Source organism: Candida jiufengensis, assembly GCF_024610255.1.
Source record: "Candida jiufengensis strain CBS 10846 chromosome Unknown scaffold2, whole genome shotgun sequence".
In the NCBI taxonomy this organism is placed as follows: domain Eukaryota; kingdom Fungi; phylum Ascomycota; class Pichiomycetes; order Serinales; family Debaryomycetaceae; genus Lodderomyces; species Lodderomyces jiufengensis.
In genome coordinates, this window is record NW_026261561.1 from 57736 (window position 1) to 84056 (window position 26321).

General features: G+C 27.4%; 11 protein-coding genes across 11 annotated transcripts; 3 read left to right on the forward strand and 8 right to left on the reverse strand. All coding sequences in view use genetic code 12, as the record gives it.

Annotated features, from left to right (window-relative positions):
* Positions 1-187: 187 nt before the first annotated feature.
* Positions 188-1144, reverse strand: MTW1 (MIND complex subunit; the record flags this gene model as incomplete). Its single annotated transcript, XM_051763664.1, has 1 exon — positions 188-1144. The coding sequence occupies one exon, from the start codon at positions 1142-1144 to the stop codon at positions 188-190; it is 957 nt and encodes a 318-aa protein (XP_051619171.1).
* A 732-nt stretch (positions 1145-1876) lies between these two features.
* On the reverse strand, positions 1877-2743 carry KGF54_003111 (uncharacterized protein; the record flags this gene model as incomplete). Its single annotated transcript, XM_051763665.1, has 1 exon — positions 1877-2743. One exon carries the CDS (start codon positions 2741-2743, stop codon positions 1877-1879), a length of 867 nt encoding a protein of 288 aa, XP_051619172.1.
* Positions 2744-3481: 738 nt separating this feature from the next.
* Positions 3482-5032, reverse strand: KGF54_003112 (MFS transporter; the record flags this gene model as incomplete). Its single annotated transcript, XM_051763666.1, has 1 exon — positions 3482-5032. The coding sequence occupies one exon, from the start codon at positions 5030-5032 to the stop codon at positions 3482-3484; it is 1551 nt and encodes a 516-aa protein (XP_051619173.1).
* A 348-nt stretch (positions 5033-5380) lies between these two features.
* KGF54_003113 (uncharacterized protein) lies at positions 5381-6703 on the reverse strand (the record flags this gene model as incomplete). Its single annotated transcript, XM_051763667.1, has 1 exon — positions 5381-6703. The coding sequence occupies one exon, from the start codon at positions 6701-6703 to the stop codon at positions 5381-5383; it is 1323 nt and encodes a 440-aa protein (XP_051619174.1).
* Positions 6704-7094: 391 nt separating this feature from the next.
* KGF54_003114 (uncharacterized protein) lies at positions 7095-7976 on the forward strand (the record flags this gene model as incomplete). Its single annotated transcript, XM_051763668.1, has 1 exon — positions 7095-7976. The coding sequence occupies one exon, from the start codon at positions 7095-7097 to the stop codon at positions 7974-7976; it is 882 nt and encodes a 293-aa protein (XP_051619175.1).
* An 860-nt stretch (positions 7977-8836) lies between these two features.
* Positions 8837-11324, forward strand: KGF54_003115 (uncharacterized protein; the record flags this gene model as incomplete). Its single annotated transcript, XM_051763669.1, has 2 exons — positions 8837-8870; positions 9250-11324. The coding sequence occupies 2 exons, from the start codon at positions 8837-8839 to the stop codon at positions 11322-11324; spliced, it is 2109 nt and encodes a 702-aa protein (XP_051619176.1).
* Positions 11325-12740: 1416 nt separating this feature from the next.
* On the forward strand, positions 12741-14654 carry KGF54_003116 (uncharacterized protein; the record flags this gene model as incomplete). Its single annotated transcript, XM_051763670.1, has 1 exon — positions 12741-14654. One exon carries the CDS (start codon positions 12741-12743, stop codon positions 14652-14654), a length of 1914 nt encoding a protein of 637 aa, XP_051619177.1.
* Positions 14655-14791: 137 nt separating this feature from the next.
* On the reverse strand, positions 14792-16768 carry KGF54_003117 (uncharacterized protein; the record flags this gene model as incomplete). The annotated part of the gene is made up of 1 exon (XM_051763671.1): positions 14792-16768. One exon carries the CDS (start codon positions 16766-16768, stop codon positions 14792-14794), a length of 1977 nt encoding a protein of 658 aa, XP_051619178.1.
* A 1355-nt stretch (positions 16769-18123) lies between these two features.
* Positions 18124-18786, reverse strand: KGF54_003118 (uncharacterized protein; the record flags this gene model as incomplete). The annotated part of the gene is made up of 1 exon (XM_051763672.1): positions 18124-18786. One exon carries the CDS (start codon positions 18784-18786, stop codon positions 18124-18126), a length of 663 nt encoding a protein of 220 aa, XP_051619179.1.
* A 523-nt stretch (positions 18787-19309) lies between these two features.
* Positions 19310-21347, reverse strand: GIT1 (Git1p; the record flags this gene model as incomplete). Its single annotated transcript, XM_051763673.1, has 3 exons — positions 19310-19579; positions 19636-20258; positions 20978-21347. The coding sequence occupies 3 exons, from the start codon at positions 21345-21347 to the stop codon at positions 19310-19312; spliced, it is 1263 nt and encodes a 420-aa protein (XP_051619180.1).
* Positions 21348-24905: 3558 nt separating this feature from the next.
* On the reverse strand, positions 24906-26000 carry KGF54_003120 (uncharacterized protein; the record flags this gene model as incomplete). Its single annotated transcript, XM_051763675.1, has 1 exon — positions 24906-26000. The coding sequence occupies one exon, from the start codon at positions 25998-26000 to the stop codon at positions 24906-24908; it is 1095 nt and encodes a 364-aa protein (XP_051619181.1).
* Positions 26001-26321: the final 321 nt, after the last annotated feature.

Below are 26321 nucleotides of genomic sequence, written 5' to 3' on the forward strand. Positions count from 1 at the left end.
TGTAAAAATGATATTCTTGAAATTTAATTTTGGAAATGTAAATGAAAATTAGGAAGAAACAGAGCTACCAAACCATTTTTAGATTGATAAGATCAAGTAAGTGTTCTACGAAAGTTTAAAGAATCATTCAGACTTACAATTCATTATTCATTAAAAGTAACTAAATAAATAGTTATAGATACTTCCTTCACGAGGTATCAACTTTGGACATAATCTGTTTCATAACATCTAAATCCGTAATTTTTTTCAAATCAACATCATAATCAGTATCAACCTCAATATCTTCATCAATTTCTTTACTAGCTGATTCTTTTTCTTCATTTTCTTCATTACTTGAAGGAGGTGAAGGAGGTGGAGTCGGTATTTTCAAATTCAAATCATTCATAATTTTCTTCATTCTTAAATCAATAAATTTATTTCTTGAACTCATTGAAAATTTATGTATTGAAGCAGTATTAGAAGGTTTTGAGTCTAGTTTGGTGTTTAGAGTTTCAATTTGTAATATGATTAGTTTTAGTTGGTTATAAAAAAATTCCAAAGTTTCATCTATTGGTTTAAGATTTCTTAGTATATCTTTTGATGATTTTTCCCCATCTTTTTGTAAATTATTAATAGCTAGTAATTGACTCTTCATTGTTCTTAAATTTGATAGTATTTTTTCACATTTGACAATTTGTAAATTATAAAGTTTTCGTTTTATAAGTTCTTTTTCAATTAATTCATAAATTTGTAAAATTTTGAAATCATATTCATCTTTTTGTAATTGAATCAGTTTAAGAGTTTCAACGTGAATTCCTTCATGATGCTTAAGTTTTATTAGTCCATCATCTACTAAATCTTGTGGGATATGGAATATGTTACCTAATGAATATAATTCAAATTTATCAAAGAATATATCAATTTTGAATTGTAATAAAGATTCAAGTTTAGCTGATCCTGTGAAAATTTCATCTGTTGTTTGTTGTGTGGCTTCTAGTTTTTGTTTATTCTGTAAGTTTAATAAGTACTCCTCTAAAGCTTCTATTCCTTTACCTGTTATTTGATTTATTGCATTAATTACTTCGTCTATTAGTTTTAATGGTGCGAAACCAAAATGTTCTATTAATAATGCTGTTGTTGTTGAATCTGTTGTTTTATCCGTCATCTCTGTTATATATAGCTATATCGATGCATTTATTTTGATGTCCCTTGTAGAAAATTTGGTTGCAGAATGGAATCTCTCAATATTTTGATATTTTCTAATTGTTTACATTTTTTGTGCCTTGAAATCTCGCGCAGAATAAACTGTAACACTTACATAAAGTCTATAAATTTTACAACAAATTTTGAAGTTTATAAAACCACGCTTTGAAACACATTATATTAAGTATAATCTAAATACAAAAATAACTATGTTATTTAGATGGTCAGGACGCAAGGCTTCTGTTGACAATACCGGAGGTGGTGTTAATTTGGGTGTTGGGTCTTCGGACCAATTGGGCGAACGACTCTCGGTCTCCGAGGGGGCAAGTACTAGCGGTTTGAATGTATAGGGTTTTAGTGGATACATCATCCTCACTTCGGCATTCATTGCGTAATGACGACAAACCTGTAAAATAGTCTTGTTGTGTTCAACCATAAGTGGCTATGTTACTATGGAGTCCAGTCGTACATCCTCGCCGCACAGTGAAGTTGTTGGTCGGGGATTTGAAGCACTCCGGATCGCAGAGCCCCTCTATAGTCTTACATGGTTCTTTATTGAACTATTGTATATTAAATACTATTTTATCATTGAAAATAAAAAGTTTACATGAAAATAATTTTTCTACTCCGGATCGCAGAGCCCTCTATAGTCTTACATGGTTCTTTTACTGAACTATTGTATATTAAATACTATTTAAAAGATATATTTTATCATAGAGACTAAGAAATTTACTGCCCAAATGAAAATGATTTTTCTATAAGTAGAATTTGATAAAATTTTAGTTAATGTATTTTGAAGAAATCCAGTTGAACTTAAAGCATCGACTAAGCTACTTAAAGTAATAACTTGTTTTTGAATAATTGAAGTAACTAAATTAACAGCAAATGTTCTACCGTCACTTGTACTAACAATATCATCAACAACTGATACAGCAAATCCAGATTTTTGTAAAGATTCACAAATTTGTTCAACATTAACAACTGTGTTTAATAAGGTAATTAAAGATGACCAAATAGATTGATTAACACCACCAATAATACCACCAATAATTGAACCAAATAAATCTCTTTTAAATAAAACACCATTTGTGTATAAAGTATAGATAATTGTCCATAAATTTGGTACCAAACTATAATTAATAAAAAATCTCATAACAATATCAACTGCTAAATTTGATTGATCAGCTGCAGATAATAAGGTTTTTAAGGTGGTGGTTTGAATGTAGTTTTCAATTAAACCAATAACTTGACTTTGAGAACCTGAATTTGTAACTAACCCATGCACGATTGGAACACCAGTACCTGAATTATTTAATGCAGTAAAAGCAGCAGTTAATAATACATTATCTCTTTTGGAAAAATAATGAACATCTCTTTTGGTATTATTACCAGTAGCAATGGCAACTAATTGTTTTAAATATTGATCAACTTCATCTAATGTTTGTTGTGATGGTTCATCTGCTCTTTTTATTATGGAATCGATATTATAGTCAACATCCAAAGTTTGACCTAATGAAAATGCAAAGAAAACGAAAGACAATAAAGCAAAAATTACTTTCATTTTTGAATATAAGATTTAACTTTGGTAGACGATGAAGAAAGTAAATAGAAAAAAGTCTAAAACTAACTTCAAAGTGGGTTATTATAAATCATTTATATATCACTTCTAAAATGAAACAACTAAATTAAATTTGACATCGACTAATTATAATTATTGATTTAGTCAATTTTGTGGTGTATTACCAAAAAAAAATATCCAAAACCTTACCCCAATATAGGAATTTAATATGAAATAGGTCTTAATATTTTGAGGTGATTGAAAATTTCAAGTAATCATCAAAGACTAAACCATCAAAGTTAAAATACTTTTGTAACGAATTTAACGAATTTCTGTACATTAATTCTGCATACACCAAAACAAAACAGCTCGTAAAAATTCATTTACTTAAAAGGGGAATTTTTTTTGTATGGTGAGCCTCATTACTTTCTAAATACAGATTAATTAGTTTCAAATTTAATTGGAATTCTTTTAGTTTTAAATTAGTTTATGTATAAAATCTCCACTTTTAAACAATAAACTTCTCGCAAATCTTACAAAGCCAAAATTTACACGTTTGTCTCGAAGTCATTTGCTATCTCAACAATAGGTCATCTTGTTCTTTGAAAAAGAAATTATGAAATCTCATTATTAGTAGGTAAGGCTGACGACTTGCTGAATTTCAAACTTATCGTAAATCTCAGACCTTACGACGTTATTTATTTTCAAATAAACTTGTCTATTGTCTATAAATTAAATCTATTAATCATGTTCATCATCTTCGTTTAATATAAATGATAGTCCAAATACAAATACACTTACTCCAGCTAATAACCACCAACTAATACCTCCAGTACCACTAAAATCAAATTTTGACATTACCCAACCCCATATTAGTGGAGCTATAAATCTTGATAAAGCAGTTATTGATATTGTATAACCATTGATTAAAGCTCGTTGTTTTTTGGGTGAAGCTCTATGTATTAGGAGAACCATTTGGGAATTATTAATTGAACCAAAAAAGGATAAAAATCCTGCATTTATATATAACAAGGTTGTGGTTAATGCGTGACTTGATGTTAAATGATTATATTCGGGTATAGTAAATAAATTCAATGGTAATGCAAAAAATAGTAAAGGTATAATTGCCAACCCAATTTTGAATCCTGTTAATAATGAAAAATGTTTATTTATAATTGGAAACAATATACTAACAGTAATAACTCCAATTAATCCAGTAGTTGAAAGTAATTTCCCAGTTGCATCAGTACTATACCCAAACCCACCTCTCATATGAAATGGAAATTTTAATGATTTAGGCATCATTGTTTTAGCTAAAAAAATGGGGAAAAATTCAGTATATATGATATTTGTAAAAGATATAAAAAAATTACATGCAATTCTATGAATTATTGGCCATGTAAATATACTTGGTTCTGTTTCAACTTTTATTGGGATATATTCATTTGAGGAAAACAGTTGCATTTCAAAATCATTATCTTCAAGTGAATCAATGGAATTATTATCAATTAAAGTTTCTGCACTTTCTCCCTTTTTAGTTTGCCATGGTCGATCAGGTACTTCAAATCCTAATAACTTTCTTATCTTATCACCAACCTCCAAACCTCTATCTCTTTTAGTTCTTAAATCATCATGAGTTTCTTCCAAGAATAACCACCCAATAATAACCACATTAAAAATTAATAATGCAATAACAATATTAGTAAAAGCAAATGGAAATTTAACAAATAATGAATTTGTATTTTGCTCCTCCCTTCTATATTCCCTGAAATGATCAACATCAGTTAAATGTCCTGCAAGATATGCTCCAATACATTTCCCCAACCCCCAAATTAAACTTAAATTTGAAAATGCTATTCCTTGATGTCTTTTTTCAACTGCAATTTCTCCCACTGTGGTTCTCATTATAGGAACATTACCATTTAATAATCCCATTAATATTCTTGAAACAAAAGCCATAAAAAAATTACAACTAAATCCAAATAATACCATCGATAAAGCAGTACCCAAACAGCCAATTAATATAGCAGGTTTTCTACCCCATTTATCAGAAGCTTTACCCCAAGGAACAGAACTGAAAAATTGACTTAATGAAAAAGCAGATGCTAAATATCCACTATATTTAGAAACTTCAGCATCATTTTTGGTGATTCTAAAACTTTTAATCATGAAAAAAATATAACTTAAAAAACTTGAAAATGCTATTGGTTCAGCTAATCTTAATAACATTATTATACACATTTGAAATACAGGGAAACCCTGTAGTTGTTCTGATACTGTTGGATTATTCATATTTAAAAAGTAGAATCATTTGATCATAAGGTAAAAGAGATCTATAAAGGGGTAGAAAAGTAAGTGGTTTTGAATCTTTTGATAGATCTTTAGATTTATGAGTAAATGGCATCAACTAGTAAATAGCAAATAGATTATTTCATTTAGTAAGTAAAACAATAGAGACAAAGAGTTCTTTGTATGTGTGACGGAATTTACGTGCCGATGTGGCAATAATCCCGATGCACATTTTTTTATTTAGTATTGATAAGTGTTTGTGCATATGATTTGAAATCCGTCAAACAAATATGGCAGAATTTCAAGAGTGCTATTAGTCATTAAAATTACCACATTTTTACTTTTATTGTCCTACTCATTATCAGCTCTAAATTTATCATATAACAATATAGTTCTTAACAACACTTGAAACCCATTTTCAACATCTTCAGGACTTGAATATTCCTCAGGAGTATGGGACAATCCATCTTTTGAAGGTATGAATATCATTGATGTTGGAACTTGTTTACTTGTATAACATGAGTCATGACCTGCACCACTTGTAATTTCTTTAATTTCACTTGAGTCAAATAATGATAATGCTGCTTTTCTCACAGTTGCAATATTGTTCTCATTAAATTTTATTGCTTTGGAGGTGGTCAAATTTTCAAATTTTACTGATAATGGTTTTGCATGTGGTGATCCTATTCCCTTTTCACTAATTTCTGCTGCTTTTGTTTTGATTTCTGACATTATTTTTTCAACCACTGAATCCTCAACATGTCTCACATCTAAGGAAAACTTGACTATATTTGGTATAACATTCACTGACATTGGTTCTAAATGAATCGTTCCAATTGTAGCTAATCCACCATATTTTTCTGCAGTTTCAATAGCCATTATAATGATTTTAGACGCATTTAACATGGCATCTGATCTAGTATTCATTGGTGTAGTACCTGCATGTGATGCTCTACCTGTAACAATCACAGTATTCCATTCAAATGCTTGAGCTCCAACCACAACACCAATTTTTTTCTTTTCATTTTCTAAAATTGGACCTTGTTCAATATGTATTTCAAAATGACAAGCCAAAGGATTTTCTTTATATGAAGCTTTCAAATCACCATTATAACCAATTCTTTTCAATTCATCACCAAATTTTTTGGGTTGATCATCATCTATAGATTCTAAATTAAGACAAGTTTCCAACGGTATTTGTTCAGCCCAAACTCCAGAGGCAACCATACTAATTGGAAACCTTGCACCTTCTTCGTTTGTCCAATTTATAACAGCTATTGGGAAATTTGGTACATAATCATTATCTTTCAAAGTCCTAATAATTTCTACAGCTGATAAAACTCCTAAAATTCCATCATATCTTCCACCACTTGGTTGAGTATCTAAATGAGATCCTACCCCTGTTGGTTTTGCTTCATTGTTTTTACCAGGATATATGGCAAAAGTATTACCAACTTCATCAATCTTGATAGTACACCCTAAAGATTTCATTTCTTCAACAAACCAATCACGTACTAATTTATCTAGATCTGATAATGCTAATCTACAAACTCCTGTTTGAGTCGATTCAGGTCCCCATACTCCCTTTGCTCCCCATTTTGCAGTTTCATGAATAGTTTGTAATAGTCTACCTTTTGTAGTTTTTATGGAATCGAAATCTATTTCAGCAGTCATATTGTAGTTGTTGTTGAGACACTGTTTATCAATATTAGGAAATCATGTTAGTTTATATTTTGGTCTTGTAGGAATCCACAATCCTTTATATTTTAATTTTGGATTACATTGTTTCATGATTTTATCGTAAAGCTTATCTTTTTATTATCGAATACTAAATCTCGTAATAAGCGATTTGATTTAATATTTTACAATTTAGGAAGTAACCGCTAAACAAGATTAATAATTTCTAAAAATAAAAATTACACAGAATTGAATAGTGGAGTAAGATTGTGTATGAATTGATTTATTACCAAGTAATATACCATTTGGTGCGATTGATTTCAATATATAAGGTAAAGGTTAGTCTGAAAAGCTGATTTTTTGTTAATCAATTTTGTCTTTGTCAATTATGTCACCAAGTGCTCAATTACAAACCACTACACCACCAACTCAAACCGATAAAGGTTATGAATATGGTGAAAGAGGGTCACATCACATCTCCTTAGGTGGTGCTCATCCTTTTCAATACCCAAAATTTACAAATAAAACAGATGAAAGAAAATATATGTTGGAACATTTAGCTGGAACATTTAGAGTTATGGCAAGAAAAGGATTTGATGAAGGTGAAGCAGGTCATTGTTCTATTAAAGATCCAATTGATCGTAATACTTTTTGGATCAACCCATTGGGTATACATTTTGGTTTAATTTCTGCAAAAGATTTAGTACACATTAACAATAAAGGTGAAATATTACCAGATGGAAACCAAGCACCAATAAATACTGCAGGTTTCGGTATTCATTCAGCTGTTCATGAGGCAAGACCTGATATAAATGCGGTATGTCATGCACATTCAATATATGGGAAAGCTTATTCAGCATTTGGTAAACCTTTGGAAATGCTTAATCAAGATGCTTGTATTTTTTACAAAAATCAAGGGATTTATGAAACATTTGGAGGGGTTGCTTTAGATAAAAATGAAGGTATTGAAATTGCAGAAGCTGCAGGTCCAGTTGTTAAAGCAATGATTTTACAAAATCATGGATTATTAACCATGGGTAAAACTATAGATGAAGCAGCTTATTTATTTTGTTTAATGGAAAAAACTTGTCAAATTCAAATTTTGTGTGATTCAGTTGATCAAAAATTAAAACCTAAACAAATTATTCCAGATCAAGAAGCTGATTATACTGCTTATGTTACTAATGATTCTGATACTTTATTTGCTTCTTTTCAACCTGAATATAATTTACAATTAAAATTAGATAAAGGTGATTTTTTATTTGAATAAAACTTTTGATTGATTTACTATATTGAATTTTAATGCTAAAGCTGTAGATTGGTTATTTCTTGTTTTTGAAACTGTCAATACGATCTGATTTGTTTGTGAAGATAAATTTAAGGTCTAGGTATAATTATTAAGGGGTATTCTATGCGAATTTTGCAGTTGTTCAAAATACAAGAGAACATTTGTATCTATAAAAATGTGAGACACTTGTCTCTAAATGAAGAAATGATTAAAATATCTTTTAATAAATTGAGCTTATAAACCTGAGAGAAGGAAGAGGCGACCCACAGAAAATTAAAGCCGGAAATTTTGCATCATCATTCCATTTCTTCATATTGGAAATCTTAATTCAAGTATTCTATAATTCAAAGACAGTGGCTTACTTCAAGTATCTAAAAAATATTCATTTTCACTTTGGGTCTATTACAAGTCTAAATTAAAGCCTACTAGCTTTAAGCCAAGGGAAGAAATCTTTCTATTGTGTTCATTTGTATTTACACTTTTGATCAATTCATTATCTAAACGCTACTTTTAGAAGAATGCTTTTTAAACATTTAACTCTTTTTTGAAAATCATTTCGTGTTTACATCATAATGAACATCTTGATTGTAAATGTGAAAATACCATTGGTTGGATTTTACATTGAAATTATTTCTTGTAATATTAAAATAAATAAATAATATTTTATTATATACAGTTTATTAAGATTCCAATATAAGCGCGATCTGAAATCTAAAACTATAACTATTTTTTCAATTTTACAATCAAAAGCTACAACATTAATTCAAAGCTTGTTAATTAATACAGTCACATAAATCAGACGGATATTCATTCAATCAATCAGCCAATCAAACAAAGAAGATATGAATTTGTGCTTATTCAAAGTAGCTAGCTCAAGTATGAGCAAGAGATTGTGAAATCAATGGGTATAAAAAATTTTGTTAAATAATAATTTATTTTGAAACATTAATATTTCTTAGTTAATGATGAATTTGTTTATATTTTGATTTCTGCATCGTACGATTCGACAATTATAAGTGATACAATTTGATGTATTTGCAAAAAAGAATATCTTATTGTTCAATTAACAGATATCAAGACAATACAATTTCAGATTTCAATTAATTTAATCTACTATTTGCAAACAGTCAGTTCATGAAACTTAATCAATTATTTATTAGTTTTTTCATAACGTTATCCCTAGTTGCAGCGTTGGGGGTAAATTTTAGAGTTTCCACGATACATAAGGATATACCACTTTTTCCACTTTTTTTAGATACAGATGGTTCAATAAAAATTTTAGCAAATCTTGAAGCAAAATTTAGATTCACTGAAGATTACATGCTAGCTTTAGATCAAGACCCAAGTTTAGTGTTTTCAGACAGTGATAATGCAACAACCTTAGCTTTTCGTCCAATTGATACGGCTTTGACAGGTTGGACTTTATACGAGGGAGAACGTTTCGTTTTTAATAAAGATTTATTCATTTGTGGTGACGGACCTGATTACTATTTTTCTTCAAATCAAGATAGCGGCTGCCTCTTCTTTACAGAACTATTTACACGAGTTGATTTACAAACCATTGATCAAGAACCAATTGCATCAATTACCACAGAAGTTGAATCAATTACTACAGAAGTTGAAGCAATTACGACAGAAGTTGAATCAATAGAACCAAGCATTACCGTTTACACTACAAGTTGGTATACAACTGACGATGATTCAGGTCAGTGGAGAACTCATTCTGGTCTCGTATCACAAATTGGTGATTCACTAACTACATTTTCTACATTCCCACCAGTTGAACCAATTACGACAGAAGTTGAATCAATTGAACCAAGCATTACCAATTACACTACAAGTTGGCTCACAACTGATATTCCGGGTAATCGGATAACTCAATCTGGTCTTGTATCACAAATTGGTGATCAATTAATTACATTTCATACATTTCCACCAATTGAACCAATTACAACAGAATCAAAAGACCCAATTACAACAGAAGTTGAATCGATAGAACCAGTTACAACAGAAGTTGAATCAATAGAACCAGTTACTACAGAAGTTGAACCAATAGCACCTACAGAACTTCCAGGTTTACCAATCAACCCATTAAAACCATTTAATATTTTTGCTTATTTCAATGAAGAATTTCATTTATTACAATCTAATAGTACCCATATCACAGCTGCAAATTTTCTTAATGGAATTGAAGGATCATTTTTAATCATAGATGGTTATTTAATCGTAAATGGTCAATATGTTTTTGTTGATGAAAATGGACTTTTACTAGTTGTGGAAGAAATTACTGAAGCTACTTTTGGATGGAGTATGGTATATGGTGTTATATATTTTCAAGAAGTTCAAAATTCAATAAAACGTTCAGAATTAGTCAAACGTGCTGAGCCAGTTGAATTTGGACTTTGTGAAGCACAATATGGTTTTGTTGTCTATTTAAATGGAGGTTGCTTTCCAGTTGATCTCATACTTCGTCAATTAGAGGATCAACCGGTTGAAACTGCTGCTGCTACTGAACAACCTGTTGAAACCGTTAGCACTGAAACTCCGATTGAAACTGAAGAACCAACGCAAACTGAGATACCAGTAGAAACTGAAGAACCATCACAAACTGAAGAACCATCACAAACTGAAGAACCATCACAAACTGAAAATCCGATTGAAACTAACGAATCAACACAAACTGAGGAACCAGTTGAAACAGAAGAACCTCAACAATCTGAAGATACAACCCAAACCCAAGAATCAATACAAACAAAAGAGCCAGTTCAAACAGAGAAGCCAATTGAAACAGAAGAACCAATTGAAACAGAAGAACCAATTGAAACAAAAGAACCCATTGAAACAAAAGAATCTACAACATTTATTGAAACTTCAGCATCAGAATTTTTTACTTCAACAACTAGTAAAAATGATTTGACTACAATTTCAAAAGAAACAACAATTACTGTAACAATTTGTGATGAAAGTAAAGTGTGTACAGAATCAATTAAAATTCAAAAAACTATCATTTCAACTTATTGTCCAACCTCGTTAATAAATGAAAATACAAGTGCCCCGAATACAATCAATGTTACCCATACAGTTAAAGAATGTAGTATTGGAAATGATTGTGACAAACATAGTACAGAAATTGAAAGTACCACTTATACAACTACAACAATTACAAGCTACTCATTTATTACTAAACAAGATTTAACTACAGAAACTCAACCAACAATAAATTCACAAGAACCATCCAAAGAAACTGACCCATTACCAAATATTGGAGCAAAATTGAATAATAATATTATAATTACAATCATTGCAATACTATTTCCATTCTTTTTGTAAACTAAATTTTACAATCAATTTAAAAATCGTGTAATTAGATGAGAAACAAACAAATTTTTGACTATTATTATACCCATATTATAGAGTTCAATTAAATAGTACTTTCAAATAAATACTAGTAAAAAATACTTAATAAAAGTAAAAAAAATTACTTCAATATTAAAATGCTGGTTATTTGTGATATTTTTACTTGTTATTAATAAAAAATATTTATTTAAAATGTTTTAAATTAATATGCAGGTTTTTTTCGTTAAAGTTCCCCACTTAATTATATTTTAATTTTTAACTTTTTAGAATCCTGTTTTTTCTATTTCTTACTATTCATAAATAAATTCAACTGTAATTGATTGTTGTATATTATTGTAAATTGTTATATCTTTAATCTAATCTGTTAAAATTGAGAATTTCATTTAAAGATAAAGAACAAGTTAGATAAATTAATTATAATAATTTATTATAATTTGTTTAATTAAATTCCCTTTTGTTAATTATTTATTCTATTTAATATTCTATTCGTAAAAAAGATAATTTTTTTTTGTTTTAAATTTAATTTTCGAGAACTTGTTTTAATAACACAATAATAATAATATTAATAAATTTGTTTCTAAATATGTAAAGATTAGCCAGGATTATTTTGAATTAAGTTCTATATTTGGTACAAGAGTAAAGAAAGTTTTGTATCCAATGCATTAGTTGTTTCCAATTATGAAATTTGATTTACCATTAAAAATACTTGTTTAAATTTCATATTCAATTTTAGAATTTTAAAATATTCAAATTTTAAAAAGATAATATTTTTTGAAGAAGTTAAAATTTTAAAAAATAATACTAAAATTAAAAAAATTAAAATTTCATCAAGAATAATTTCAACTTTTTACTTGTAGCATTTAATCAACCTTTCATCTAGTTTATATCATTATTATTCAATCTTCTCGTACTGTTTAATCATTAAATATTAAAAACTAGAAATCTTCAAACAGTTTATAAAAATAGTAGTAAAAATAAATATAATATAAGTTATATCACAAAACTTAAATATAATAAATTTAATATAGAAAGAAAGAGAGCCCCTTATTTTTCCGGATTATTTTCAACAAAAAAAATTTATTATTATTTTAATTTATATTAATTTATAATTTAATATCTTTTTTTACAACCAGTACAACCGTTTTTATCTCAACAACAACATTTAACATTTAAGAATCAAATATAGTATATACATATATCAATAGTCTTAGTTAAGAGCAATCCAAGTCAATTATCAATCAAATAATCAATACCTCAAAACTGTCATTCGCTTAATAAATTATAATTACTTTACTTAGTCACTTTCGCTACAACTAATCAACTAAAGTTTCGTTCTTCCATTTCTAACTCAAAACTTATTACATTCGCTTCATTCAATATCAGTATAAAATGAATTTTGACTTTCTATCGCAGACAATTCCAGAGCAATCACCTAATTTAAATCATCAATCATCTTTTTCAACTCATAATAATAGTAATAATAATGAAGAATTTAATCAATTAATACTGCCAAATCCAAATAATACAAATGGTTTTCAATCATCAAATAATTTATCAACTTTTGATTTTCTTGATTATTTACTGTCAAATGATAATACTACTATAATTAATAATAAAATTGATGGAAAATTAGAAGAATCTTTCCCACCACAACCTCCATATTTACAAACTCCAAAAACTACTACAAGTCCTACTTTTTTAAATCAACAACCTTTAATTGGAACTAGTTTTTTAAATCAATCAACTCCAGCTATATTATCTAATAGTAGTTTTTTAACTAGTTTACAACAAAATAATCTTTCACAAATTAATATAAATACTAAATTTTCACCAATAAATTCAAATTTTTTAAATGTTAATCAAAAAAATAGCAATAATAGTAATAATGAAATTTCAACTAATACCCCAAATTCCGTTTTAGGTTTAAATAATTCTCCACAACAATTTACTCCACCAAATAATACCAATGATAATTCGCAAATGTCATCTGCAAATACTTCAATTGCTGAAAATCCAAGTCCAACTATTGGGTTAGGTCTAAATACTGCAACAGCGAACCAACAAGTAACAGATTTTGATCAAATGAATCATCAACAACCTAATTTATTTATTAGTACTCCTACTCAACAAAGATTTCCTCCTCAAAGTAATTATAATCATAATCAAAATTTGAGACGAACTTCCCCGATAACTCAAAATAATTTGACAAGTCCAAATCAATATTTAGCTCAACAACCACTACCACAACAGCAACAACAACAAGTGGCATATAATTTAAATTCTTATAAAGCTCAATCTGAACTGAATTTAAATTTACAAAAATTATGGCAACAACAACTTGATAATTCTTTTGAATATGAAGACTATGTACAATCAATAAATGGTTCATTAGATCAAATTCCTAATTTAGATGAACCAATGGAAGAACCAATTCCAAATTCTAATATTAAAAATGAACTTTCATCACCTATTCTAGAAGTAAATCATATGAATCAATCTACTGCAAATGATTCTCCAACTACTATAGAAATTACAAGTCCTCAGTCATCAGATGATGAATTAACAGAGAATAAAGAATATGGTCATGGTCATAATATAACAGCTGAAGAGTTACTTAGTAATGATATTTTTGATGATCTAAAACAAAATTCTAATGATACATTTAATGAATTTGTAAATATAAAGAAAGAGAACGGTTCAAGTCAAGACGTCACCAGAATAATTAAAATTGAAGAAACATCACCAAAATTAAAACCAATTTCCACTGGTGAACCTACTAAAATAAAACAACAAAAATCAACTTCTACAATATTACCAAGAAGGAAAAAGAATTCAGTTTCAGGACCAGCAAGTTCATCAAAATCTAACTCCAATAAGAAAGTTCTTAAAAAATCTTCATCATTTAATGGAACTTCAACATTATTAATAAATCCAAAAATACAATGGACTAAAAATCAAACAACTACAACAACATCTCCAACAACATCAACTTTTAAGACTTCAAGAACAAACTCGTCATCAACTTCAAAGAGATCGCTTTCCAATAGTAACAATCACATAGATTTAATCAACTCGATGCCAGTATTCACATCAAATAATCACTATTCATTTGTTTATGAAAATGTTGATACAATTTATCAAGAAGATTTAGAATTAAACTCGACTAATAAAAAATCAGATTCAACGAATTCATCATCTGCTACTTCATTAGCTACTCAAAAACAAAATAATTTAAAAAGTTCACCAGCAAGTAAAAATTTGAAATCAGGATTAATTGAATTTCAAATAGAATTAAAAAAATGATTCAATTTTTTATATAGTTTTGTATTTAGATTACACTTAATATAATTTGTTTCAGAGCGTGGTTTTATAAATTTCAAAATTGTTGTAAAATTTACTCTATGTTATTAATACAAGAACTAAATATTCTATCTTAAACATTATAAAGCTGACAAACCAGTTGTTGCTAAACCAAAAGCTCCTAATCTCATACCACTCATATTATTAGAATTACTTTGTAAAATATTCATTGAATTCCCACTTGATTTAGAAGCATTTCTTAAATTAATTTCTCTCATTGTACTAAAAATTACAGACATAACTAAAGTATCTTGATCAATTGATAATGTACTATTTAAATCTTTTGTTATATTTGTTAAATCTTGATATAAAGTAATTCTACCTGCTTCATTATATTTTTTTGGAAATAAACTCGAAGAATTTGATGATTCTATTATTGAGGCATCTTTAAAACATCCAAATGGTGGTAAATCATTGGGGATATAACCATAACTTGTATTTGATGCAAAAAATGAAGGTTCTTGATTTACAAATGAATTTTGTGGAATTGGATTTATAAATGTGGATGGATCATTGAAATTAAATTTTACATCTGATAAATTAAATCTAACTTTTGTTTTGGTTTCGTCGGTGGTGGTGGTGATGGTTGTTTTTTTACCAAACTTTAAAAAATTTGAAGCTGTTGAAGGTGGTTTATTTACTATGTTATCGCACAAAGAGGGTTCATCATCATCAACCAATAATAATCTCATATGAGGATTATATTGACAAACTAAACCTGATGCTATTGTTGTACCTAATATTCTGAATCTTGTATCCTTATAATTGAAATCACTAAAAGGTTTAAAATTCAGTTGAAATAATATAACTTTAAATACTTTAGAAGTGTTTGGTAAAAATTCAAATATTAATCTTCTATAATTTGATGAATATTTTGAATAAACAAAACAATAGTTGAAAGTTTCAAATTCAACGTCTTCTTCATTAAGGGTTGGTGGTGCTGGAATTTCTTTAAATTTTTTGAATATTATAAATGGTGAATTTTTTCTAAAAGTTGACATATATGGAACATTAATTTTAAATAATGGTAAACCTAAACCTTTAATTTTATAATCTATTGGTATTATATGATTTCTATTATCTATTATATCTTCACCCTGTTGTTGTTGAAACTCTAACTTGTTAACATTTGTTTCTAATGCCTTTTTAATATTCCCTTTTGAATCATACATTATTATTGAATTTTTCCTATCTTTTTTAATATTTGATCTTAATTGTTTAAATAATTGATATGAATCCAAACTTGGAAAAATATAAGTATTATGTTTCAACATTCCATTCATTATTACCAATTGTCTTCTATAATTATATACTGATATATCTCTATCCAAAATTTGTATATGTTCTAAAGCATGTTGTTCTGATGGTACATTTTCTTCATTATATATTGTTGATAAATCATCTTCATCAAAATCATATTCTTCAAAAGGATCAAAAGGTGGTGGTGCTGGTACTACTTCCGAATTGTTTTCATTTTGTTCTTGTTCTGACTGTTGTTGTTCTAATAATTCTTGATGTTGTTGTCTTCTTCTTTCTACCATAGATCTTAATCTTCTTACAACATAAGGTAAATATTCAGTAAAATTATCAATATAAGTTTCTTGTAAATCCATTCGATGCAGTCTATCAACAGTTAAAGTTGGAGCTTCCGACAAAGCAATGGATTGAGTGTCTGCATTTGTATGATTATTATCTGAATTTAATGGTGATAAATTTTCATCTCCATCATCATCTTCAATAGCTGATTCATTTGTATTATTAACATTATCATTTGACAGACAACCTTCATGTAATATTTGATAATTATAATTTCTTGGTTGAGATGATGAATTAATACTTGAATTCGGTTGACTAAATCTTCGATGAAATCTTGAAAATGGTGTTTTATATTCTTGATTTATATATTCATTTTTATACTGTTGATTTTGTTGTTGTTGATCCAGTCTTGATGGTCTTAATATATTATTATTGTTAAATTCATTGTTGTGATTATTTGTTGTGTTATTATTATTATTATTATTATGACTATTTGTTCTACTTCTATATTTTTTAAACATAAATTAAAATGATTATTCTATTATTTAATCTATTATATAACCTTATAATGAAAATGATTGAAACTTATTTCTAAAAATTCTATGAAATAACTTGGTTGCAAATAATAAGAAAAAGTATATACAAATATTATTATTAATTGATAATTTATTTATTAGTATGTTAATAATAATAATAATAATAATAATATAAATTACGTAATAAATTATTTCTATAAATTAAATTTTGATGAATCTAATTAAGATAAAAATTCCCTCATTATTATTATTTTAGAATTCAATAAGATTAATAAGTTTCTCAAATTTCAGCTTGATTTTCAATTACTATTCAATGTCTTAATTCCATAATTGTGAATGCGATCATATATAACTTCTTAAGATTTATATTCAATTTGTCAAACTTTTTTTCTTTTTTTTCTTTTGTTTTTATCTATTATCTAGAACTTTTATTAAAATGATAACCACAAAATCAAAATAATTTTAAATCGTATTTGATTACTGTAAAGCCGTGTATGTTGATTTAATAGAGTAAGTAAATGAGTAAACCATTCTTCACTAATTAATTTTTAAAATTCAATTCAAATAATATGAGTACGTCAAATAATCCTAAATTGTTTACCTACTGTATTTCATCAATTAATTGACTTTTGGAGAACTAAACTCATTTTTTTGAAAAACTCAGACGTAGACTGAATCAAAATATAATTCAATGAAGTTTATATTCAATTGTACTAGTAAAGTACTATTTGGTCTAATACGAATTGAAAAAGTTTATACTTTTACGTTGCAAAATATAATTTTAAAGTCAGAAGTTTCATCAAAAAAACAAACATTAAATTCAATAGGAATTCGATTGAACTTGTTTTCAAAATCTTCTGTTAAAACTCCAATAAAAAAATTTAGTCAACCATTAAATCTAAGTGAAGACAATAATTCAATCAAGAGCTAAAAATTTGGTAATGGTAAATACCTTGAACGTTTTATTTGGATTAATAATGTCTTAAAATAAAATGATGATTTTAAAGATATCAAAGAGAGATTAATTTTAAAAAAGAATTGAAAATATATTAACCGAATATAAACTATGAATTCTCACAATAATAAGACTTCATTAAATGATAAGTAAATGTAGGACAAAAAAACACCAAATTTATTCATAGATATTGTTGTATGAATCTCAAGGTATCTCAAAACCAACCATAAAATGAATAGAAAAAAGTGAAATTTGAAAACAAAAAATTAAAAATGAGAAAACAAAAAATCAATAAATTGATATAAAATCAAAAAAATTAACCAAATAAAACAAATCTATCTTTGGCATTAAAAAAGGCAATTCAGCAATGAACAATCTAATAAAACTAAGCAGAAGCACCTCTTTGTATAAGGTTGTTTTTATACACTTCCTTGACTTTTTCCATAACTTCTTCAAAACCCAAACTAATGTATTCACTAAAGATAGTTCTATCACCTTCGGGTAAATTTTCAAAATATGATGCAAATGCTGCTTGTATTTTATTAAGCGCTAATGAACCTTTTTCAGACACTTTTTTTTCAAATTCCATAAATTTCATGTTAAACTCATCTTCTTTTGTTGATTTTTCATCTACTTTGGTTGATTCTTCAAATTCATTTCCTGAATCATTCAAGTTAACTCCATTTAAAATTTCTCCAGATGAAAAATTATTATTACCATAAGCAAGTTGTAAAACTTTTTCAAAGGTAAATAATGAAAATTTTAACATTGATTTATCTGTTGTCAATGTAGTAGTACCAGCATTATGTTCAACAAATTCTAAATGTTTAATTAACTTATTGTTAACATTATATGATGGATCTTCTTTCATTATCATCAAAAATTGTTTCCAATATTCAAAATGTATTTGATAAGGACCATTAACTTTTGTCAAAGCTAATTTTGAAACATTTTCATTTAATAAAACATCATTTTCAAATTTATGAATACTTGGATCAACTTGGGTATCTTGATTTGTAATTGATTCTGAATTCAGATTGGTTGACATAGTAGCTGTATTAATTTGATAATGTAATAAGAAAAAGAAGTATCATAAATCAAACGCGTTTTAATTTTTGACTAGCTAATTTATACTATATATATATTTTTTTTTAAAAAAAAAAAATAGTAAGAGCTTTATGAATGACAATAAAAATCATAAGCAAATTGTTTCATCGCGTTTATAATATTTACTACTATAAAAAATAATTTTTGGTTGTAAATTGCTAATCTCTTTTACTACTTTTAGTGTTTTAGAAAATTGTCGAAAAAATAAAATAATTGTATCTTGAGATTGTTTCATAAATGTTTTCCAATGCACTACCCCCTTACCCCTTACTTTAGTGGGGTAAGATCAAAAAAATAAAACTAACAATACTCAAATACTGAAAACTTCAATAATATCACTACAATCAATCTATTCATTAATGACAAATCAAATTGTTATTAAAAATTAATTACAACTTATTATATATTAATCATAACACTATTGTAATTATAAACAATCTAATTAATTTTATAAATCAAGAAATTTATTGTTTTTCATTAATTTTTTGTTGTTGAAGTTCAACACTGTCAGTTTCTGAAGATTCAATATCTTCTTCTTCGTCATTCTCATTTAATCCTATATGACCTTTATAACCATATTCTCTAAGATAATTTTTGAAACGAATATCTTCTTCAAGTAAATCATCAACCTTCAAGTTAGGAATAAATATCATAGTCATTATGACCCCTGCAACTCCACATATAGCTGCAATTAAAAAAACCCAACGTTGCCCTTCTGCCGTTGTATGACCAATCTAGAAGGTTGGTTAGTAAAATGTTGATTGAATTGAACTCAAGATCATATACATACATTTAAAGCACGTTGAAACGCTTTTGTCCCACATACAGCTCCAATTTTACCTACTACTGCTGAAATTCCATAAAATGTTCCTCTAACTGGCGTAGCATAAAACTCACTCAGAATTAATCCGAGACAATTACCCATACCTAAATTACCCATACTTTGCATTAATCCATAGAGAACAATAAATAAAGCTGTGATTTTTTTGACTTTATAATAAGCACAACCAACAATTAAACCAAAAACAATATATCCAATAAATCCAAGTAACATTGTGTATTTCTTACCAATTCTATCAACAATTAAAGCACCAACAAATACACCTGGTAATGCAATAGTTCCTAAAAGAAGGTTCCATTCTGCTATCAGTTGCAAGTCTTTAGCATCTTTTATAACATTTGAAATGATAGTAGCTGAGAAAATACCATTTGGAAAAGTAACAAAATCGTACAAAAACCAAGTAACAGTTGTACCTAACAATCTCTTCCAATAATATTTTAAAGCTAACCAATATGGTGGATTTCTTCTAATTGCAGATTTTTTAAATAATACGGAAGTAGCCATTTTCATTCTAAAATAGAATACCGATAGAGGTAAAAATGCACCCACCGCATACATTGACTTATACAAACCTGATTTCCTGAAATTGCGTTAGTATAGCTATTTGTTGATGTGGAACACCATTGGAGACCTTGAAAGCAGTTCTTTTAACTTATGTTGATGTTTTTATTTTATTTTTTTTAATTCCAAACAACTTACACAAAAACGTTTTTTTCCCTTGCTTCAAAAAAATATAATAGTTTTTGCATAATTTTCTTTCTACAGTCTCCAATTCCTCATTACAAATTTAGTACTTACATTCCTGTAATCTGATAAACGATTAAAAATACGCAAAGTGCTAATGGTCCTCCAAAAGAAAGTGGAAAATTTGTAACCATAATAAAAGTTCCACCTCTTTTTTTAACTGACTCATTTGCTGCTTCAGTGGCAGTGAGGGAACTAGATGGATACTCGCTACCAATTCCTATACCCACAATACCCCTTGCAATCGTGTGTCCAAACGGTTAGTACCTTTCCTATTGTTGTTTAATGATCTATTGATTGATCAAGATCAAATTTAAAAAGTTCTGTTCTCAATTTGTGTGTTTAAAACAAATTACACAAAAACTTTTTTTTTTTCTGAGCGAGAACTTTTTAAAAATTTGATCAAATATATTTCACAAAGAAAAAATCTTTCGTATTATACATACTAAACCCCAAAAAAGACCAGTTGCGCTTTTTGAATGAATAGCAGCACATATAATAGAACCAACCACCAAAAAACAGGTTGAGATAAGGATTGCATGCTTACGTGAAATAATATCTGCCAAGAATCCCATACCAAATTGTCCAAAGATTGTCCCAACCAAAGAAGCATTTGAAACTTGAGCAGACATATTACCATCATAAACTTTTGGATATTTAATAGCAAAATATTTATTCAACATTGACATAACGTTATTCTGATAACCATCAGAAATTAATGCAAAACCAGCACATAAAATCATTAGTAAATCTTTAGTTGTTACACCACCAATTAATCTTTGTTTTCTTTCTTCAGCATTATATACGTAATGTTTCTTTTCATGATTTGGAATTTCTTCAACTTCTTGTGATGAAGAACCATTTAATTGATCTGGTTCAGTATAAACTGTTTCAACAGCTTGACTTTTTTTTGACATGATTTTGTGGTAGGTTAAATCTAATGAATTAAGTCAATGAGAAATGTTGAGTCAATATATGATTTGCATCTTTTCATGTTATTTGTAATGAGGAATTGTTTGTTAATTTATATCATTTCAACAAATCTTAATTTTAGACAATAAAATGAAAAGTTCATATCTCAAATTTGAAGATCTATTGTTTAATAAATTTCTAATTTTATGTTTGTGCAGTAAAAGGGTAATTTAGTTTATATGCATGTAATTAATTCATTTAAAATTATACGGAATAATTATTACATAATTAACACGTTTGTAAAGATTGTAAAGAGATATCTCAAAAATCAAAATATTTTAGCTTTGAAACGTTATCTATTTTTAAATTTTTTTTTGTTTTTGGTTAGTGAAAAAAAATAAAAATCGAATATTAAAAATTAAAAATTAAATTAAAAAATTGTACAGAACAATAAGCCAGTCCACGTGTAATCAAATTAATCTTCAGATAATCAAATAAATTAATAATATCTGAACACTGAGATCAATAAAAATCTATTGTTAATTGTTTCTATTCTTAGACCCCTTCTCTTTTTATATAGCTTCTTTTTGAATTTATAAATATTTTACTCGTCTAATGGAAAAAAAGAAAGGAATTTTGACAGATAAAAATATGTCAAATTCAAATTTTCTTAGCATTTTCTTAAATTACGAATTAAATTTATGTTACACAAAATTTAATTTGATTTATAAAAGAAAAATAATTAAGGAGTAAAAAAAATTTTCATACAAATAGCAGTTTAAATTTATAAAGATATACTCTAGTGATTTACAAAACTGGTCTAACTGTAACTAGGGAGAACAATTGACAAATTATTTATTGAGATAAATTTATCATTTAAACATGTTTAATGTAACATTTCAAATTTCAACGGGTATTTTGATTGAAAAAGAAGGGGTTAAAAAATTAATTTATTTTATTTTTAAACTTATAAAATTAATTTTGTTACCGAAAGTCTAAAAACATTACATTGTTACCAAATTTAATTTCTTTTATAATAATTTTAATTTAAAATATTTTATAAAACCTTAAATATAATTTGAAAGAATAATAATTATTTAGCCGTACCATTGGAAGAATAATAATTTTGATCATTACAATACGATACGTACAATATGATATAATGGAATCATTAAGAAAGAGTAATGAAATGCAACTAATTGCAGGACAACATTATCAAAAGATTAATTATAGAAACAAAAAACTTGTGGTTAGAGAGGTTAATGAATTTAGTTAATACTTCTTTTTTTTTTTTTTAATTTTAGTACGGACAATCTTTAGTTCGTTTTCCGACTAATTATACTAGTTTACTAAAAAAAAATGATTTCATCTTTAGATCACAACCAGATCTTTAAATCTAAATAAATTTAAACAAGGTAATGAAACAAACGTGGTATATGAAACAGACCATAATTGGAGCCTATGAAAAAAAATCTTAAAACCTCAGGGATCGATAAAGATTGTAAGCGATTTAAATTTAAAATCTATAACAGGGCCACATGTAACAATTGTAATACAAATATTAAAGAAAATTTTACTATTTGATTTGATTTCTTGAGTAGTTTTAGTAGAGCATTATGCTAGAATGTTAATTTTTTGATTTGCATAAGACTTCTCTTTATTCAAAAAAATCTCAAGCAAAATTTCTACGCATTGAAATGTAAATGCACTTGAGGAACAAAACCAGCATTAAAGACACTTATTTAAGTACATATTAGGCACAACATGGGCTGAAATAATTGACAAAACGTAAATTTAGTCGCTTTCATGCATTAATCGTTGTGTGAAAAAAAATAGTGCAAAATTGAATTGTTTCTGACAAAAATTTTTGCAATTGTTAGGTTGTAAAAACTGGATAAAAATCTTAATTTTAATTTGAAACTTTTTACACTTATTAAATGTCGAGCATGCTTGCTAACTCTAACGATTCAGAGAAAGAAAAGTCAGATAGATCTATTAGCCTGTAGATAAATAATATGGGAAGGAGAATTTCTGTATATCCTTAGCTTCATTTAAATTTTGAAGTCAAAGTTGACGTTCAAGTTTCTATTTTGGAGCTCAGATTTAAAAATTACCAGCACCTCTTGTCCTTCTTTTCTTGCGAGTTAAAAATAATTGATTGTAATAGACTCTAAGGCAGGGTAAAGTATTTCTCAGCTTTTGTCCCTCTATATTAGTATTCATATTGGTAATAAACTTTCCATATTAATATTCGTACAATTTTTAATGCTTAAAAATAAGGCTTTAGAATTTCTTTACAAATATTTATTTTGGACGAGGGAACAAGCAAAAGAAAGAAAACATAATATCACAAGACAATTCAATGATCAACACAAGATGTTAAAAACAATTCATAATTGGACTTAGGTTAATATATACCCTTTATTTCTAATATCACGCGATACATTCAAAGAACTTATTAATTCCATCATGTTTACATTTTTTATATACAATAAAAGAAATCGTAGATCTCGGCCGAAGAATTTACGAGAAAACTTGACAAAAAATTTGATCGAAGTCAAATGTCAAATTGTTTTGAAATTTTGGTATTGTTAAAAAATGGGTTTAGTATAGAAAAGTTTCTCCTGTATTTTGCAAATTACCAGAGAGTGCAACCATATATAATAATGTTCACAGCTATAAGAATACGGATAATTTAAAGACTTTGGAGCTCCTTTTGACCACAGCATTAGCTTGATCTAAAACAGCTAGTACTGAAATAGCTGAAGCAAGATTGAATAACGATTCTTATTTTTGTAGCTTGAGGTTTTTTTGATTGTGCCTTAATTTGAATTCCATTACTTATGATGAATCAATTTATGATGTATATTGTAATTTAGTTTTCTTGGATTTCCAATTTTTTAGCATGGGAGTTTTCATCCCGATATTGTTTAACAACCTTATTAAAATTTGCTGGAATGTCTCTAGCTTTCTATTGTCTTTCTTCTTGTTTAACAAGATTGGTGGGGGGTTATGATTTTGAAAGAATTTAATAAACTGTGATTAAAAAAACACAAACGCGTTTTAAAATGTAACACAAAATTACAATTACAATCAAGCAAGATTTACAAAAAACTGTTGTTGCAAATTTGCTATAATAATTGAACAATAACTGATTTGTATGAGTATTAATGTTATGAGCTACAATAAAAATTTACTTAATTGAATAAGCTTGTTATGAACTCAACGACATTTAATCGGAGTCAAAGCAAGAATTCTTTTTTTTTCTTTTTAATTCATGCATTTGATTTAAATTAGTTCAGTAACAAGCAAGTGAATAATCTGATTATGCATACAATTGTTTTTAAGTCTTTGTACTTAATTACCAGTTCTTTTGCAACTACTTATTAAGTACATTTAATGACTCAACATATGGTTGTGATCAAAGTAATAAGTTGTTCGACACTTTTGACGACAAAAACAGTGACTTTTCACTTAAAATGTAATGGTTTGAGAACACAACAAATGTATATTTATTCCTACCAAAAACTATACAAAATATTCAAAAAAAAGTGCTTTTCCCACTAAAAATAGAAATCAATTAAATCTGTTTTATCTGAATGAGTAGCTTGAGCAAGTCCAACTTTGTTAGTATCAAAATTCCAAGCAACATAAGCATGCCTAAGAAAATTATCACCCAACACTTGAAAAGTATCAACTAAAATGGTTGAAACACATTTTGATCCAGATTGTCTGATTAGATCACTATATGGAATATCAATATTGACCCCATTAAAATTAAATGTCAAATTTTTATTTTGATTAGCAATTGAACAATCAAAAGTATAATCTGAATTTAATTTTCCACCACTTAATTCAGTCAAAATTGGATCAGCAATTGGTTTAGATAAATAAGTAAATGGAGCACCAGTATCTATTGGTAAATTTATTCCAATATTGAATTTTTTACCATTTGCAAAAGTTACTGAATTAGTTAAAACTCCAGTACCATCTCCTTTTGGTAATATAGTTAAGTTCCCATTATATTTAGCTCTATCAATAGCTCCGAAAACCAAACTTGCCTTTTGAGCATGAAGAGCACCTAATTCAATAGAATAAGCGGCATGATCAATTAATCCAGCATTTCTCATAGCATTTGCTACACTAATATTTTTCACAGTTGAACCAGCAATACCCCAAAATGGTGTTGATCTAGAATATTGATAAACAGTTGCAAATTCATAATTTGGAACTTTTGTTCCATCAGGTAACCATAAATCATCAGTTCCGTAATAACCTTTTACTGAATCTTGTCCAACATAAGTAATTTCATAAGGTTTACTTTCATTTTTATAAGTTTTTGAAATGAATGGATCAAATTTATTCAAACTATCACCAGTTTTACTTTCTGGAATCCATAATTGATAACTTCCAGTATCAACTTGAACATGCAAAGGAGCCTTGTTTGAACCTATGGAAATGTTAGCATAATAACCAAAATCATAATAATTATCAAGAGGTAAACTTGAATGCCCAGATCTTTTGGCAATTTCGTGTGTTTCATTATATTCAACTTTATGTAATGGGTAGGACAAGTGTTTTGGAGCTCTTTTGGAAATTGGATTAGCAGAAGCAAATGTGGTTAATGCTAAAGTAAGCAAAGTCAAATCAAATAACATTTTTTTGATGATGATGGTTTTTTTAGTTTTTTTTGTTCTGAAGTTAATTGATGAAGAAAAAAGTGAAATTTTGAACTTTATTTATAATAAAATTAAATGTAATAGTCATTGCAAAAAGTCTACGAGACATTTCCACAAACTCATTCATGATGCTTTATGATTTATTGTTCTATGATTTTTATTGTTCTTCATGATATTTTGCAACAATAAATCACAAAACACGTTTTAGTTTATTACACAAAAGCTCAACCTGATGAATTATAAAAATTAATGCTAAAGGTCGAATTATAACCATTAAACCACAGAATTTGTTATGAGCTA